Source organism: Acartia tonsa, chromosome 2 (genome assembly GCF_053477335.1).
Source record: "Acartia tonsa isolate MP-2025a chromosome 2, ASM5347733v1, whole genome shotgun sequence".
Classification (NCBI taxonomy): domain Eukaryota; kingdom Metazoa; phylum Arthropoda; class Copepoda; order Calanoida; family Acartiidae; genus Acartia; species Acartia tonsa.
In genome coordinates this window covers 45,340,034-45,354,215 of record NC_137261.1, presented here as the reverse complement: position 1 = coordinate 45,354,215, position 14,182 = coordinate 45,340,034, and the positions used below count along the sequence as shown (strand labels likewise).

The window sequence follows — 14,182 nt, the reverse complement described above, 5'->3', positions numbered from 1 at the left end:
GTGCTTATACCACCATGGTTGGGTGGAGGGTAATCTGCGTCACTGTCGCCCTGTTGCTGAAAGGCCAGCTGCCGCACAGGCTGCCGAGCTGTCCACCATGCTTCAAGATATCAATCGACACGAGGAGGATTATCGTGCCATCTAGACGTGTCACTACGCGAATTATTAACTAGTATCAAAAAATATTTGATTACATTCCTAGTTTAATAAAGTTGTGAACCAGCCTACCTAAATAAATTGTTTATCTCTGTATTCAGAGTAGTTGAATGTGTGTCTGTAGATCTTAAAGCTATAATGTTTGTAGCCGTGTGTGATTTTCTAAAAAGTATTTTTCCATTTCAATTCGGAGATCTGTTCACATAGGCAAATAAAATATATTAGTCTTTGTTAATTGGTTTTACACCAAGCAAGGTGATGATGTTTGGTTATTTCAAGATCGTAATAATTCGACGTCCGCATATCAGTTGACGTTTTTTCGTGTGATTGTAAAAACCCATGAAAAACAAGACATCTTGAAGGTTGTTGGTCTCGTTTGAACACTCTGTTTTGAAGGTTGCGATACGATTCAGCCAATTTTCCGAAGTTTTCAATTTAGCAAATTTTGCGAATTTCTAGAATCAGAATGGAAAAGAAAATATAGAATATAAGAATTCGTGCGGTATGTAAATCAGAATTACCTAAGATTCAAAATTAAGCACGTTTTCGTAAAAAATCGACAAACGAACGTTTAAATTGTACGAATAAGCGTTCAACTGTGAATTTTTATCGAAAATTTTCTATCGAAAATGTGCTTATTTAAGATTGATGAACGAAAATTTGTAAACGATTCGAATGAAAGCACGTAAGACAAAGAACTTATTCTGTTCCTATAAATCCTTTAAATTTACCATTCTCGAAACTTCTGGGTTACTTTAGATGGAACAGATTTACTCGTTCCGAGTCTTTCCGCGTTTTATTTCGATCGAGCTTCGGACAATATGACAAAATTGAGTAGGTACACGTTCCAAACGGATTTTTCTGGAATTCAAGCTATGAAATAATAATGTGAGGTTTTCATTAAAGTATTTAAAACGAAAAAGAAAAGCATAAATATTTGTTTTGAACAGAGTAACCAAAAAGAGTTCTATAAAATTTATTTTTCTTAAATCATTAACTTTTGATTGTTAATTAGTATAGTAGATTAAAAACAAAAGGCACGAACCTAGTCTAGCAATGATACCGATTACCATTTAAGTAATTATTATTTTTGAAATAAATAAAAATCAATTTATCGAAAGTTGGCCTCTCTGTTTTTCATTTGTTTATTTTCGTGATGCTCAAGCTCGACGAAATATCTCCGAATGTCCGTCGTGACTCGTAACATTCTGTGGGGGTGGGGGAGTAGTTAATCTTATTTCATTAAGCAGAATTATTTAGTCCATCCCCCGTATGTCAGAAATTAAATAGACAAGAAAATAATCTTTGGATTAAAGATTAGAAGTATATTAATTAATCTTAGCGCCGTTGTCCGTTTTTTTATCTTACATAAGAGTAAGGTGGAACAAAGAATTATTGATACAGAGCACATTAACGATGTAAAAAAAAGTTATTTTTTAAGATGTAAAATACTTACAATAATGTCAGTATCTGGTTCCTACGTCTTTAATTTGTCAGGCCAACCACCAGAATTTATAAATTACTCCAGGTAAAATATATCCACATGTAAGTAGCGGGAGGTGGAGTAGTTTTTCTCAGCTTCTACCAATAACGAAATTAATTCGGGAAATAACTAAACCAATACATGTTTTTCAGCTGTCGTTGGGGGGCAACACATCGTAAAATTGACGACCTCTCCATTTGCCCCCCAAATATTATTTTATATTTATTTTGCTTGTTGGTTATACCTATTCCTGAGTTTTTCTATAACTTAGGTCAGGTTTGGCTATATAATACTGGGTAACGGGTTATCATCATAGAATTTGGACCCCGCAGTGTTAGAACTTAGGACCCCCTGCAGGTTTTTGATAAGAGGCTATTTTTTCTAAAGGCGAATCCCTCGTGGGATGTTACCCTTCCAAAAAATAGTTGTAAACCCTCCTTGGACCTTTGGAAGATTCATTGTAAAAAGAGATCCAATGAGGTTGGTGAGATACTTCGGTACAAACTGATAATGGCCAAACACTCTGTTACATTTGATTTCATTTAAATACTTTAACTTTAAATTTCTGAATGAGTGTAATGTTTGTAAATTAGCAGGTACACCGACAAACGACAACGTGGAATCTTGTTCGCATATTGTTCTCTTGAAATCTTATTACAGATTAACTTGTTTTGATAATTTCTACTGCTGCTATGCTAGGCGCTTAACTTTGATAATTTATTCTTGTTCATGTTTGTTTTTGTTTATTAGGTGCGAAGCTGTTCTATGATTAACTTTGTCTGTTCGTTAGTCCGTTCTTATCGCTATGGGAGAAATGCGATTTTGTCGGCTGCTGTTGAAGAAAAACGGCTGAATTTTTAGATAAAAATTTTCTGTAGGTATCAATGAACATCAAGTGTATAATTTACCTTGTCCATCTGTCTATCTATAGGTCTTGCATATAGACCTTAGATTTTTTTTATATTATTATTTCAAAAAGGTTTTGTGATTTTTATGATTTATTGCATTTTATCAATTTACAATCTTTTCTATGATTCATTTGTCTGTTGGTCCATCTATGAATTTGTATGTAATGTATTGCTTCGCTACTTATGGATGTTGTCATCCTTGTTTCAGTTTACTTGGAGAAATTGGCGTACCTCAAAAGCTAGTGGAAGAAAATATGAAATTAACCAATGTAAGTTACATGTAAAGGGGCGATAATTATATTAGGTTTAATCGTCTATCTAAGCTTTACGAAAATGAAAAATATTAAAATAAGCCTTTACAATCTAATGGAAATAATACAATGGCAGATAAATTGATGTATTTCTCTGCAATGACATAATACACAAAATTACCCCTTCTGTAGGTTTCAATTAGTGGTTAAATAGTTTTGGCAATATCAACCTAATGAACCAACAAATCAAATTTCTATAAAAGTCCTCAAAGTTGTTAAGCCAACGAATAAGAAAACTTTGGGGACATGTGTAACAAACAGCCTAACGTCCACTTCCTTTTTGCGTTAAAATACAATTAACAATACCACTAGCAAAATTCAAATTCGCAAATTTTGATTGAAACATTAATGCGGTTTTACCGTAAGGAGACTATTCACGAACGAGAGCTTGTGATGTTATGTTTATTTATTTGTTCAATTCAAATACAGGGTAAAAGTTTATAAAGTCGCCCTTTTTCAACATTAGCGACAGAAATACGAAGAAATTAAGTTATTTACTGCATACTCTTTGGTAAGGGGTATTTTCACCAAACAAATCAACATTTTATTCTTATTGCTAACAGATTTTGAGAGAACGGACAGACAGACCAGAAATATGTCCATAGTGATAATTTTATTGATATGTATGTAGGTAGAAATAATAGATACATCAGATGGAAGACTTATTTTAAACTTTGGAACACACCAAGGAGAAATTAAATGTGTTGAAAATATCAGGTAACAAAATTTATCATTACTTGGATTTTTTACCAGATTAATCATGCATCTTGTACTCCATAAAGTGAAACTCGTAGCTGGCTAAAATAAATATACCCCCCCCCCCTCCAATTAACCCCCTTTGTCCCGTCTCATTCGCTCCTTCTGGATGAACGAACCTAAATTGACGACAATTTTTCCCCTGTCAGAATATCCACGTATATTTTATATCAATTCATACTCCATAACTTAAGCAAAAAGGAAAGAATGCCGTTTTGAAATTAACATGTAAAAAATATATTTAAATTGAATTTAATAATAATACCAACCAAAAGGGGTAGCTTCCCGAAATGCATTTGAACTTAATTTAGTGAACAGCATATTTTTTGCTAGTTATTGGGTTAAACTATATTTATATGGCATATATTTGAAAGAATTTCAGTTTTCTACCACGTAGTTTTGAAAATATCAAGACATGAAAATCGTCTTTTTGTGATATATGCAATTTAAAAAGACGATTTTGAAGTCTTGATATTTTAGAAACTATGTGATAGAAAAGTGAATTTTTTTCAAATATATGCCATATAAATGTAGTTAAACAAATTAACCAGGGAAAACAATGCGGTTCACTAAATTAAGTTCAAATGCATTTCGTGAAACTACCCCTCTTGAAATACTAAACTTAAACTATGCAAAAAAAACCTTATTTTGTTATCATTGGTAACACAAATTTGGATGCAATCGCCATTTAACTGAATATTTCAGATGCGTTAATATTAAGAAAATGCTTAAAATAAAAATAAGTCATTTTCCAATTGCCGTAGGTATCCAACGAGCACCTTTTTTGAATCATATTAGCATTCATTTTTTTCTTTATTTAGGCCAGGAGAACCTTTTGAAGAGAAAAATTTTGATGGATATAGTTCAAATTATTGCATTTGGTATAGGTAAAATTTTTTTTTGTAAACCTTCTTTATTTGTCTAATTCGTTGATCTGTTAGTTTTATTGTATACAAATCAACTGCGATTTTAAAGTCAAACTATCATTAATATGTATTTTTGTGATAATGCAATTTAAAAAGACGATTTTCAAGTCTTGATATTTTACAAACTACGTGGTAGAAAATTGAAGTTCTTTCAAATATATGCTATATAAATGTAGTTTAACCAATTAACCAGGAAAATATATGCGGTTCACTAAATTAAGTTTAAATGCATTTCGTGCAACTACCCCTTTAATTGTATAACCGAGCCTAATAAACCTAGGACACTACAGACGTCCTCCTCCTGTCATTAGTATGCTCTTACGTCCGTCGAAGTAAAATGTGAGTTTTCGCGCTTCACTTTACTCACCTTCGCGAAAACAAAACTCTGATGCCCTTACAAAGGTAGTTAATGTTAACATGACTTCAATCTGTTTAAGGCATGGTAACACGTTGACGAAACATAGTAAACCAATGAAATCAGGCTCTGGAGTATTTTACACCATGGAGAGAGTATTCGTTGAAAGGAAACTTTGAAATATAAATATTTATTTAAATGGAATAAATTCAATTAAGATTTTTAATAACGCTATAGAATACATTTTAAAAATAAAAGTCATATTAAACACTTTTTTGGGGGGAGGGGGGAGAAAGATAAATGTTAAAATTGATTTCTTATTTAAAGATTGCATTGTTTGAGCATTTTGATCTGAGATTTTTTTTTAAAGCAAAGCATTTTCTATTAGGGGCGTAACGGATAAAATCGTCAATTCAAGTGTTTTATACTTGTCCTGTTTATTTTAATTTAACATTATGTTGTTTATGACAATATAGTTTTTTTTGGAAAAAATATTATGTAACAATATTTTCCTTAAGTTTTAGAATATTGACTATACGATTTTTATGGAATTTTCGGCTCTAAATAGCATATTGAATTTAAATGCATTGCTACTATATATCTGGCCTTAATATTTGTAGAGCTTCAATTTTATGAATTTTGTAATCATTGTTAGAAAACGATTAGGTAGATTTCGGATTAAAAATGTCAAAGTTGAAGTTATTTAGAAAAATGGTAACAACAATAACTTGCAAGAAGAAGAAAGCTGTTATAGTTTACTTTCGTGTTTAATCAGAAAAATACCCCTAGCCCCTAGTAGGAAAGTGCCAAAACAAAATTTTCAAAGTTTTATGGAAAAGATACATTTAAATGTGAGATTATGGAAAAAAGAATGACCTTTAAAATTGTGTAAGATTATTTTATTTTTTGTATGTGTACCAACTTCCCCCCTTACCCAAACTTCTTAACATTTTTTTTGATGGTAAAAGGTATATGTAACGTATTATTTATTTTCAGAATTATCTTAAATAGACAAATATTAATATGGCTGGAAAAGGTATGGGAAATATGAAAAGAAAATCTGACTGGTCTCAAGAAGGTTTGCTACTTATGCGTTATCGGCAAAATTAAAGTTTGATTGGTTAGCCATAGTTTCTTAGTTGATATGGAGTAGGTGGAGACAATTTAGTAAAAACACTTGGGCCAGCTCAATCTCCACATTCAAACACATTATGACTTTACCTGCTTGTTTTATGAAAGCACCTCATTTATATCTTTCCTCTTTGAGTATGGCAGGTAACCCAATTTATGTCAACGTTTGGTGGTTTAGCCTTTTGGTCCATAGCAAAAAGTTTAAAAGCCCGAACTAGTAACTTCAAAACACACTGTTTATGTTAAAGTGTACAAACTCAACCCCCTCCCCTCCCCCCCCTCCCTATCTGCTTAAGCGTTACTAGGGGGGGGAGGGGGGAGATTGTACACGACTTACAGGAAATAAAAATTCAGTATCAAATTTTGCCCTGGATGTTTCAACGTTTGGGCTTGTTTTTAGTTTGAATTTTGGGACTTTCCTTCTAGGGGCTAGTGGGGCAAAAGACCCACCCAAACACAAAAATTTTATGAGCTTATTTTTTAATGGGAAACTTTTATTACATAAATGAGTTGAATAGCCAACCCATTTTACACTTTACTTCTAGGGTCTTGTAAGCTCAAAACTTATAAATTTTGTATTTAGGGGGGTTGTTTTGACCCCAAAAGCCCCGAGAAGGATAGTGCGTAAATGAAATCTGTAGTTAATAGGTACTTTTTCAGTTTTTTGAAAATAGTTTCCAATAAAAAAATCAGCTTGATTTCTTTAAAGATAAGTTCAGTACTTAAAATTTTAGTGTTTGGAGGGGTCTTTTCCATAGAAGGAAAGTCCCAAGTTCAATTTTCGGTAATATCTTCTTAGAAAGACAGAACTATGAACTCTCTGGCCGCAGCGCTCGGCCCCCTTGCCTGCCTAGCCGCAGCGCTCGGCTTCCTATAGCATATAACCTAACCTAAAATTAAATTGTTCTCTGTCGTGGCCTCAAATTTTCAAAATTGAACAAAAAATTCTAAGAGGATAACGCCCAATTTTCAAAGTTTTACAGGTAGATCCAATCATATAGGTAAAAGAGTTAACAAAAAGAATTAAGTTGATAACTACAAAAACAAGGCCAAAACGTCCAGAGCAAGATTTGATACTGAATTTCCATTTCCTAAAAGAGTACAAACTCCCTTATTTTAGAAGAAGATATAAATCCTCCAAAAAAATTTAATGAGGATGATCTACAAAAAGATGTGGATTTGAAGGAAGAATCAGTGGTTGTTATAAAAGATAAATCAAATAAAGCAGAGGTAATAAGATTAATGTTTTACAACCGTGGAGAATGGAGATTTATTTCTCACTTTTTGAAAAGTGAAGATTTTGTATAATTAGGGTCGGTCCGTATTTCTGTACGTCTGAAACGTATATCTCTTTGAATTCTTAAAATTGTAATCATTTCCCTAAACAATATTTAAGTGGTTTTGCAATTTTCTTACAAAATATGCAATACCAATGCTGGAAATTGCTTCACTTGCTCTAATACGTGTATTGTTCCCTTTTTTTCAGATAGACGAATCTTGGAGCAACATATTAAGTCAGGTTAGGCTGATAGCAGACCAAAATAATCAGATCAGACAAACCAACAGAAAGTTCAGGAACAATTAAATTTGTTCACTTTATTTACAATTTAGAGGGTGTCAGGTACTAGGTTGCTTTAAAGAGGTGGGTGGGAGTGGTCGACCCACTCCTGTAAAGTTTAGTTGTAAAGGTTTTTGGGGGACATGATTTTTCTTTTGGAAGGGTGGAGTTTACCCGTGATCAATAAGAAATTTCGAAGTTAATTATATTTAAAATGGGTCAGTGGTGTTAATGGCTATTAAATCTTTTCAATTTCCTCGAAAAAATATACTTATTGAATTACAATTCTACTAGAATACTGATGAAAAATTTAAATTGTTGAACGCAGAAAAGAATATGAAGAGTACAAAGTATGGTTTACAAGAGTAAGATCAAGATTACATGCCGTTAGAAGAAAAGCAATTTATCCTTATCAGGTATAACTAGACAGGGCCGTGATTCAGCAAATTAATTTCATTTCAAGTTGCTAAATTTGGATATTTGTGTGGTTTAATGTTGAAATATTTGTCAGAATCCCTTTCTTTGTTCCTTGTTTACAACTTGCCAACTAATCAACTTACAATTTAAGTAAGACGAATGGTTAACGGACCCAACATGTAAAATCCTCAGAATGAGAAACTCAAGGCATCAAACTTTTAAATTACAATTTTTAGTAGCGAAGCTACTCTATAATTTGAAATGTCCGTCTGTCTGTCTGTCTGTCCGTATGTCTTAGTTTGGGGGAAACGTAATTTTCTCGGCTCCTATAAAAGAAAAGGCTGAAATTTTTTGAAAACATTCGCATTATAAAGGAGCACAATTAACTTTAAAACATCAATGGCGATAGGACGCCTGTTTAGCAGGTTTTAGGTTATTTTTGTATTTTTCACATTTTTCTCCATATCTTTCCAAAATTTTTTCAGTTATAGTATCAAAATTAAATTTCTTGTAGTTTCAAGAAAACAACTATGTCGGTCAGACTGCCTATAATCAGGTTTTAGGCTATTTTTGTATTTTTCACATTTTTCTCCATAACTTTGGTGTTTATGGTCCGATTTTTAAAATTTTTGTTGTTAAAAATATCAAATTAAATTTCCCGTTGTTTTGAGCATCTAGTTTGTAATTTTTTATTTTAACCGTCAGTCTGTTAGTCATAGTACTGAAATATAAATATTAAGAAATTAAAAACAAATGTTGAAAAGGTTTTGTGATTTTTTTTCTAATATACATGTTTTCGACAACTAATCTTTAAATTCTTATAAATATTTTTTGTGCTTCGCTACTTATGGATGTTGTCATCCTTGTTTTATTGCAATTTCTATGTCGACTAGTCACGATATCATAGACATAAAAAATGGTGCGTCTTTTATATTTCTTTAAATATTAGGTATGAATGATAACACTAATTTTTATTGTTCGATTTTGTTAATAGATAATTGCATGATTTTTCCACTATGGCTTCGAAACCAATATCCGCTGGATTATAACTGTTTTCAGAAAAACTGAAAAATAAGAGGGGGGAAGTTTTGACACATATTTGCGTAAACAGTAAGTAGGTATAGGCTTTATCTTTGGACTGAGAGGATAGGTTATTATGGATTAAATCATTCTCATATGATAAATTTTCCCAAGTTTTAAGATTTTTTGGATAGGCCTCCTGGTGGTCTCTGGACATTTAAAACAAAAATTAAATTTTTTTTGAAGAGTTAGAGGTCATTTCATATAACAAAATGTTAACATATTTTGTTAATGTTATTTACATATTTGAAGAAAACAGATGCATATGTTGTTTAATAAGTTACCTCTATCTATTCATAATTTTTTTTTTTTTTTTACCTCTCCAGAGACCATCTGTAGTCCTACAGCTCCTGAACCTGGAGGCCTGCAGCTCCTAAACCTGAAGACCTATCCAAAAAGTCTTAAATTCATCATATAAGAATGATTTTTTCTTTTATAATCTATCCTCTCAGTCCAAGGATAAAGCCTATACTCAAGGTTTGTGCAAATGTGCCAAAACTTCTCCCCCTCTTTATCATCGTATTACAAACAATTTCCACGAATATTAAAACGAAATTAATAGAATCAATATCAGATTTAGTTTAGGTTTAGGGCCTTCGAACCCTCAGGGCTTACAAAACTAATTATAGTGTTTTAATCTTTTATTTTAACATCCGCAGAAAACTGTCTATGATACGATGTTACAAATAACTATTCAAATATTATTTAGATTATTTTGTTGCAAAATTTGGATACAACCCTGTCAAAATTGAACGAGTTGCCAGAGCTTATAAGCTCGACTAAAACGTTATTGGCAGAACAGTGTGATAAAGTTGATACCATGGTATTCAGGTACAGCTAGGATCATCTCTTTAACTTTAAAAATGCTTCTTTTAAATGCACACCTAATTCTAATTTAAAAAACTACTACTTTATATAATAGGATACTAGTGGCTACATCCCGAAGAGGGGAGAGGGGGAAATGGAAAATATACACAACTGATTAGGACTATTTAAGTTTTAGGTTGCATTTTGTGCATCTTTATATTGAATAATAAGTTTTAGAGATTATTTTGTAGTACAAATATTCTGATTGAGGAAAGGAGAGGCCAATGGTGTTGTATGGTATTTATTTATACATTTTAAATACATTTTATTAGCAGCGCAGCTACTTCTTACTAATACTGTTTGTACGACCGTCCTCCGACCCAAAAATCAAAACAAATTGGATCGATTCTTTTTTGTGACTAACTTTCTTTTTAAAATACTATCTAGGGGATTTGTTGCTGTAGGAGCAAATTTATGTCTTGTCAGTTCGGCAGAATTTATATTTATACCAGTTTGGTTAGCCCAGACCTGGGGCCCATTAAAAAAAAACAGGTGTCATATTCATTTTACTATCCGCGGAAAGCTGTCTATAATACAATGCGATAAATAACTATTATTGGCTTTTAATGTTTTCACCTACAAAACTTCGTACAGCATTGCTACTAATTTACATTACGTAATCGTCCTTGTTATTTTTAGCATTTGACTGAAGATATGAAGAAAATAGCTGAAGATTTATTAAAGATATTGGACGCTGTGGTAAGACTTTCATTTAAGACTCATCCCGACCTAATCATTTCATATTTTTATCAACGAGAATTAAATAAGGAATTAATATTATGATATAAATCCTTTTGGGATGAATATTCTAATATGCATTCACACTAAGCACAGGTTTTTAGCGAAATTACACGTTCTCTAAATAAATAAAAAACACTTAAATTAATAAAAAAAATCTGTTTGTGAACAATATTTTCAGATGGATTTGTTTTACACTTTTAAGGGGGGGGGGGGGGTCTAATGCAACCATCTCGTAATCAATGATTTAAAATGGCACTTAGAATTCGAATTTCGAACTGAAATTTTGCTTGAATAATCCTTGGTAGGTCTATTTTCCCTAAATCGAACAAAAAGTTGGAGAAGTAACGGCTGGCGGCTCAGCCGTCCTGCCATTTTTTGGCTATCTTAAGAGCAAATTAGTCACGAAACCTATCTCCACATAATAATTTTTGTCACTCAAAAATCTTATTAAACGTTTCTAGCCGGTAGCTGTTGGTACTAGAAATTTTAAAAATGGTTATTGCTACCATTTAACATGAATTAATGATGAATTTGCCCTGAAAATAGGCAAAAAAAAACGGCTAAACAGCTGAGCCGCCAGCCGTTACTTTTCCAACTTTTTGTTTGATTTAGGGAAAATAGACCTACCAAGGATTACTCATGAAAAATTTCAGATCGAAATTCAAATTTTAACTGCCATTAAATCATTGATTACGAGATGGTTGCATTAACCCTTCCCCCCCTAGTGTAATCCAATATGATACATCCCTAAAAAATTGTACAATTCGGTTAGGAGAGGTTAGCGAAGCGGACACATACAAGCAGATAAAATTGTTACTTAAGTAGTAAATGTAAAAGTATAGATGTATAACCCTGACAACTACCTCACAAGTGGTGGCAAAGTTTCGTCTGCTAGCAAATTACTTCTGCTCTAATGAAGCGACTTGGCTGTATTCATATTTTTGACGCTATTGGCAGTTATTCAAAGACTCAATTGAAAGTTAGGACAGGGTCCCCACCCCGTGGGTAGAGTTATGTATAGCTCGTGCAACCCCCCTCTTTTCTTTTACTTAAGTATTTACAATTGTATTAATTACAGGACAAAGACAAGTTTAGAATGGAAACTGTCAAGTACTACCTGAAAGAAATCAACCAAATAATAACGGTCAATCCTGCAGAAGGGGGATGAAATCCATAACAAACATAAAATTAAAAATCAGAAGTCTAATGTTTCCTGTATTTAACCCCCTGAAGGCTCACATCCCCTGGCCAATGTATACATAAATTAAACTACTTGAGCTAAATAACTAAACCCTCTCAATTTTCAAACAATAAGTTTATGGACTCCCAGTGAATTTATTTCCACTTGTTTTTGTATAACCTTTGTATTTTGTTTTCATTGTTTTTGTACTAATTGACGTATTTTTATTTATGTAAACTATGGAATAAGAAAATTTTATTTGTGATTCTATATGTAAAAAATATTTTTGTTACAGAAAAGCTCAAAGTTTTTAACTAATAAAAGGTACAAAATTGTTGGTTCTATTTTTCGATTATAATTTAGACTCAAAAAATGTGGATTGCCCTGGGAATTTTATGGAACAGTCTTATTTGTATATTACACAGGTACAAGTGTTTGTAGTAGCTCAGCTTCTCAGTCCGCTTTATCCATCAGTCCGTCCGTCACGCAAAGGGTGAAATGGGATTTAATTAACTTGAATCTCAGCTAGAGCTCTGTTTCTTATTTGAGTTTTAAATAAACATTGGTGTGATTTCAAAGAAAATGATTGTACAGGGGTTCTGTTTAAATAAGAAAAAAGAATTCAAGAGATATGTCGAAATAGCATCAAAGTCAAACGCTTTGTTAATTTCAATGTATTCTAATATGGCTTAATAACATCAATCGTTATGAATGAAATATATTATCACACTTAGCATTTGATGATCTAGAATCGCTACTTCTCTTTTTTCTTTTAAAACCCTGGTCAACGAGAAGCCTTTTCGTGTATTCAACTACATTTAATCCAAGGCCAGGGTAGCTATTCTAACAATCAATTCTACAAAAAATCACGAAACCTTTTACAGGGGTGTATATTCTACATGGGATCCCCGGCTCAGGGGGGGGGGGAATAAAAAATAAGTGGTTGGAGGGGAAAAAAATGTAAAAATTAAGAAAACTGAAAACATTTTTTCCATTTTCCCCCCTCCTTGGTGGTAGGAGGGATAAAATAAATAAAATATAGAAATCTTTAAATTCCCCCCCCCCCTAATTGGTGAGAAAAAACTAGGGGGGGGGGGGGAAATATAAAATTTTGCAGCTGGGGAAAAAAAATAAATCTTGTGCAGAATATACACCCCTGACCTTTTAAGTAAGGTGGAAGTATATTTCGTTTTAATGCAATTGATGAGGGGTGGGTAATAATGGGAGGAAAAGGGTAATGGGGGGATGTGGGGAATTTTCCTTTAGAATTGTTTGTCAGAATACCATTCCCTTTTCCCTGCATTAAAAAAAAATATTAAGAAAAAATGCTTGAAATCAGTGCTGGATGGTGAGAAAATAGCATAAAACCACTACCTGGGCTTAATGCAGGCGGACACACACAATGCAACGTCTAAGCTCCCATCCTCCTAGGATCTGTAAAACGAGATTCACATAAACTTAGCTGCCACAGAAGTAAATATTAAAAACCCCAGGGCTTCTCTGGAATTACAAATGTTCATATCAGTAAGCATAATAAATGCAATAAGGCAGTTATCATAAAGGCACATAATAATCAAATATTTATACAGGATAAAATTGGTTTGGTTGTTGATGTAGTTGATGATCTTGTCCATCTCCTCCTCGGTATTGCTCCTAGATCATAAACATACATTTGACATGTTATTTTACGCATTCATTATATTTTAATCTTTTTGATCATCTTTTTCTTAACAGCTTAGTATCTTCTGGCACGTTTAGGCCCCTTGTTAAAAACCCTTGCTCTGTCTGCTATCTCTCGCCATTCTTCACAATCTACCTCCGCTCTAGCCAAATCCCTCCTTAGCTCTGAGACTAATCTTTCTTTCTCCTTTAGCTTGTCCTTCAGCCGATCAATCTCACGTTCAAATTCTTCATACTTGTCTTGCTTCTACTCCTTGCTCTCAGACTCTCCAACTTCAGTTTGCTAACCTCCAGGGTGAGTTGATGCTCCTTGTCTTCTTTTCTTTTCTTGTCTCTAGCTTCTAATCTTTCTTTACCGCTCTTCATTCCATTTTCTTTTCCTCCTTTCTTTGGCTGTTTTTCTTTCTCTCCCCTCTCTTCAAAATTGTCGCCGCATCTTGCCTTGCTCTCTTCTGCAAACTTTTTAGCAGTTGCCCTAGCCTTGTCCATCTTTTTCTGTAGGTCTGACCTGTTATCACCCATTGGCTTCACCGGTACCCTCAACCCTTTAGCCTTCATGATCTCCAACATCTTTTCATTACCTTTGTAACCTCTTGTATGGCACAGCGGAGCAGGAGACCCATCACCTCCAAT

The 14,182-nt window shown here is 33.1% G+C and overlaps 3 protein-coding genes across 4 annotated transcripts in view; all 3 read left to right on the top strand.

Moving 5' to 3' along the window:
* The first annotated feature begins 1,498 nt into the window (after positions 1 to 1,498).
* LOC145311976 (uncharacterized) lies at positions 1,499 to 5,121 on the top strand. Its single transcript, XM_080151054.1, has 5 exons — positions 1,499 to 1,684; positions 2,756 to 2,816; positions 3,490 to 3,575; positions 4,436 to 4,501; positions 4,978 to 5,121. Exons 1-5 carry the CDS (start codon positions 1,617 to 1,619, stop codon positions 5,072 to 5,074), a joined length of 378 nt encoding a protein of 125 aa, XP_080007180.1. The 5' UTR covers positions 1,499 to 1,616; the 3' UTR covers positions 5,075 to 5,121.
* A 750-nt stretch (positions 5,122 to 5,871) lies between these two features.
* Positions 5,872 to 12,233, top strand: LOC145311975 (uncharacterized). The gene is made up of 8 exons (XM_080151053.1): positions 5,872 to 5,973; positions 7,147 to 7,256; positions 7,513 to 7,601; positions 7,913 to 8,000; positions 9,791 to 9,912; positions 10,140 to 10,185; positions 10,588 to 10,647; positions 11,768 to 12,233. Exons 1-8 carry the CDS (start codon positions 5,919 to 5,921, stop codon positions 11,855 to 11,857), a joined length of 660 nt encoding a protein of 219 aa, XP_080007179.1. The 5' UTR covers positions 5,872 to 5,918; the 3' UTR covers positions 11,858 to 12,233.
* The window catches only part of LOC145311973 (uncharacterized), a 48,761-nt gene continuing 46,722 nt past the window's right edge, over positions 12,144 to 14,182 (top strand). For both annotated transcript variants that reach the window (XM_080151051.1, XM_080151049.1), the window contains exon 1: positions 12,144 to 12,294. In XM_080151051.1, coding sequence (XP_080007177.1) covers positions 12,242 to 12,294 — 53 coding nt within the window. In that variant the 5' untranslated portion in view covers positions 12,144 to 12,241. The remainder of the gene's footprint in view (positions 12,295 to 14,182) is intronic.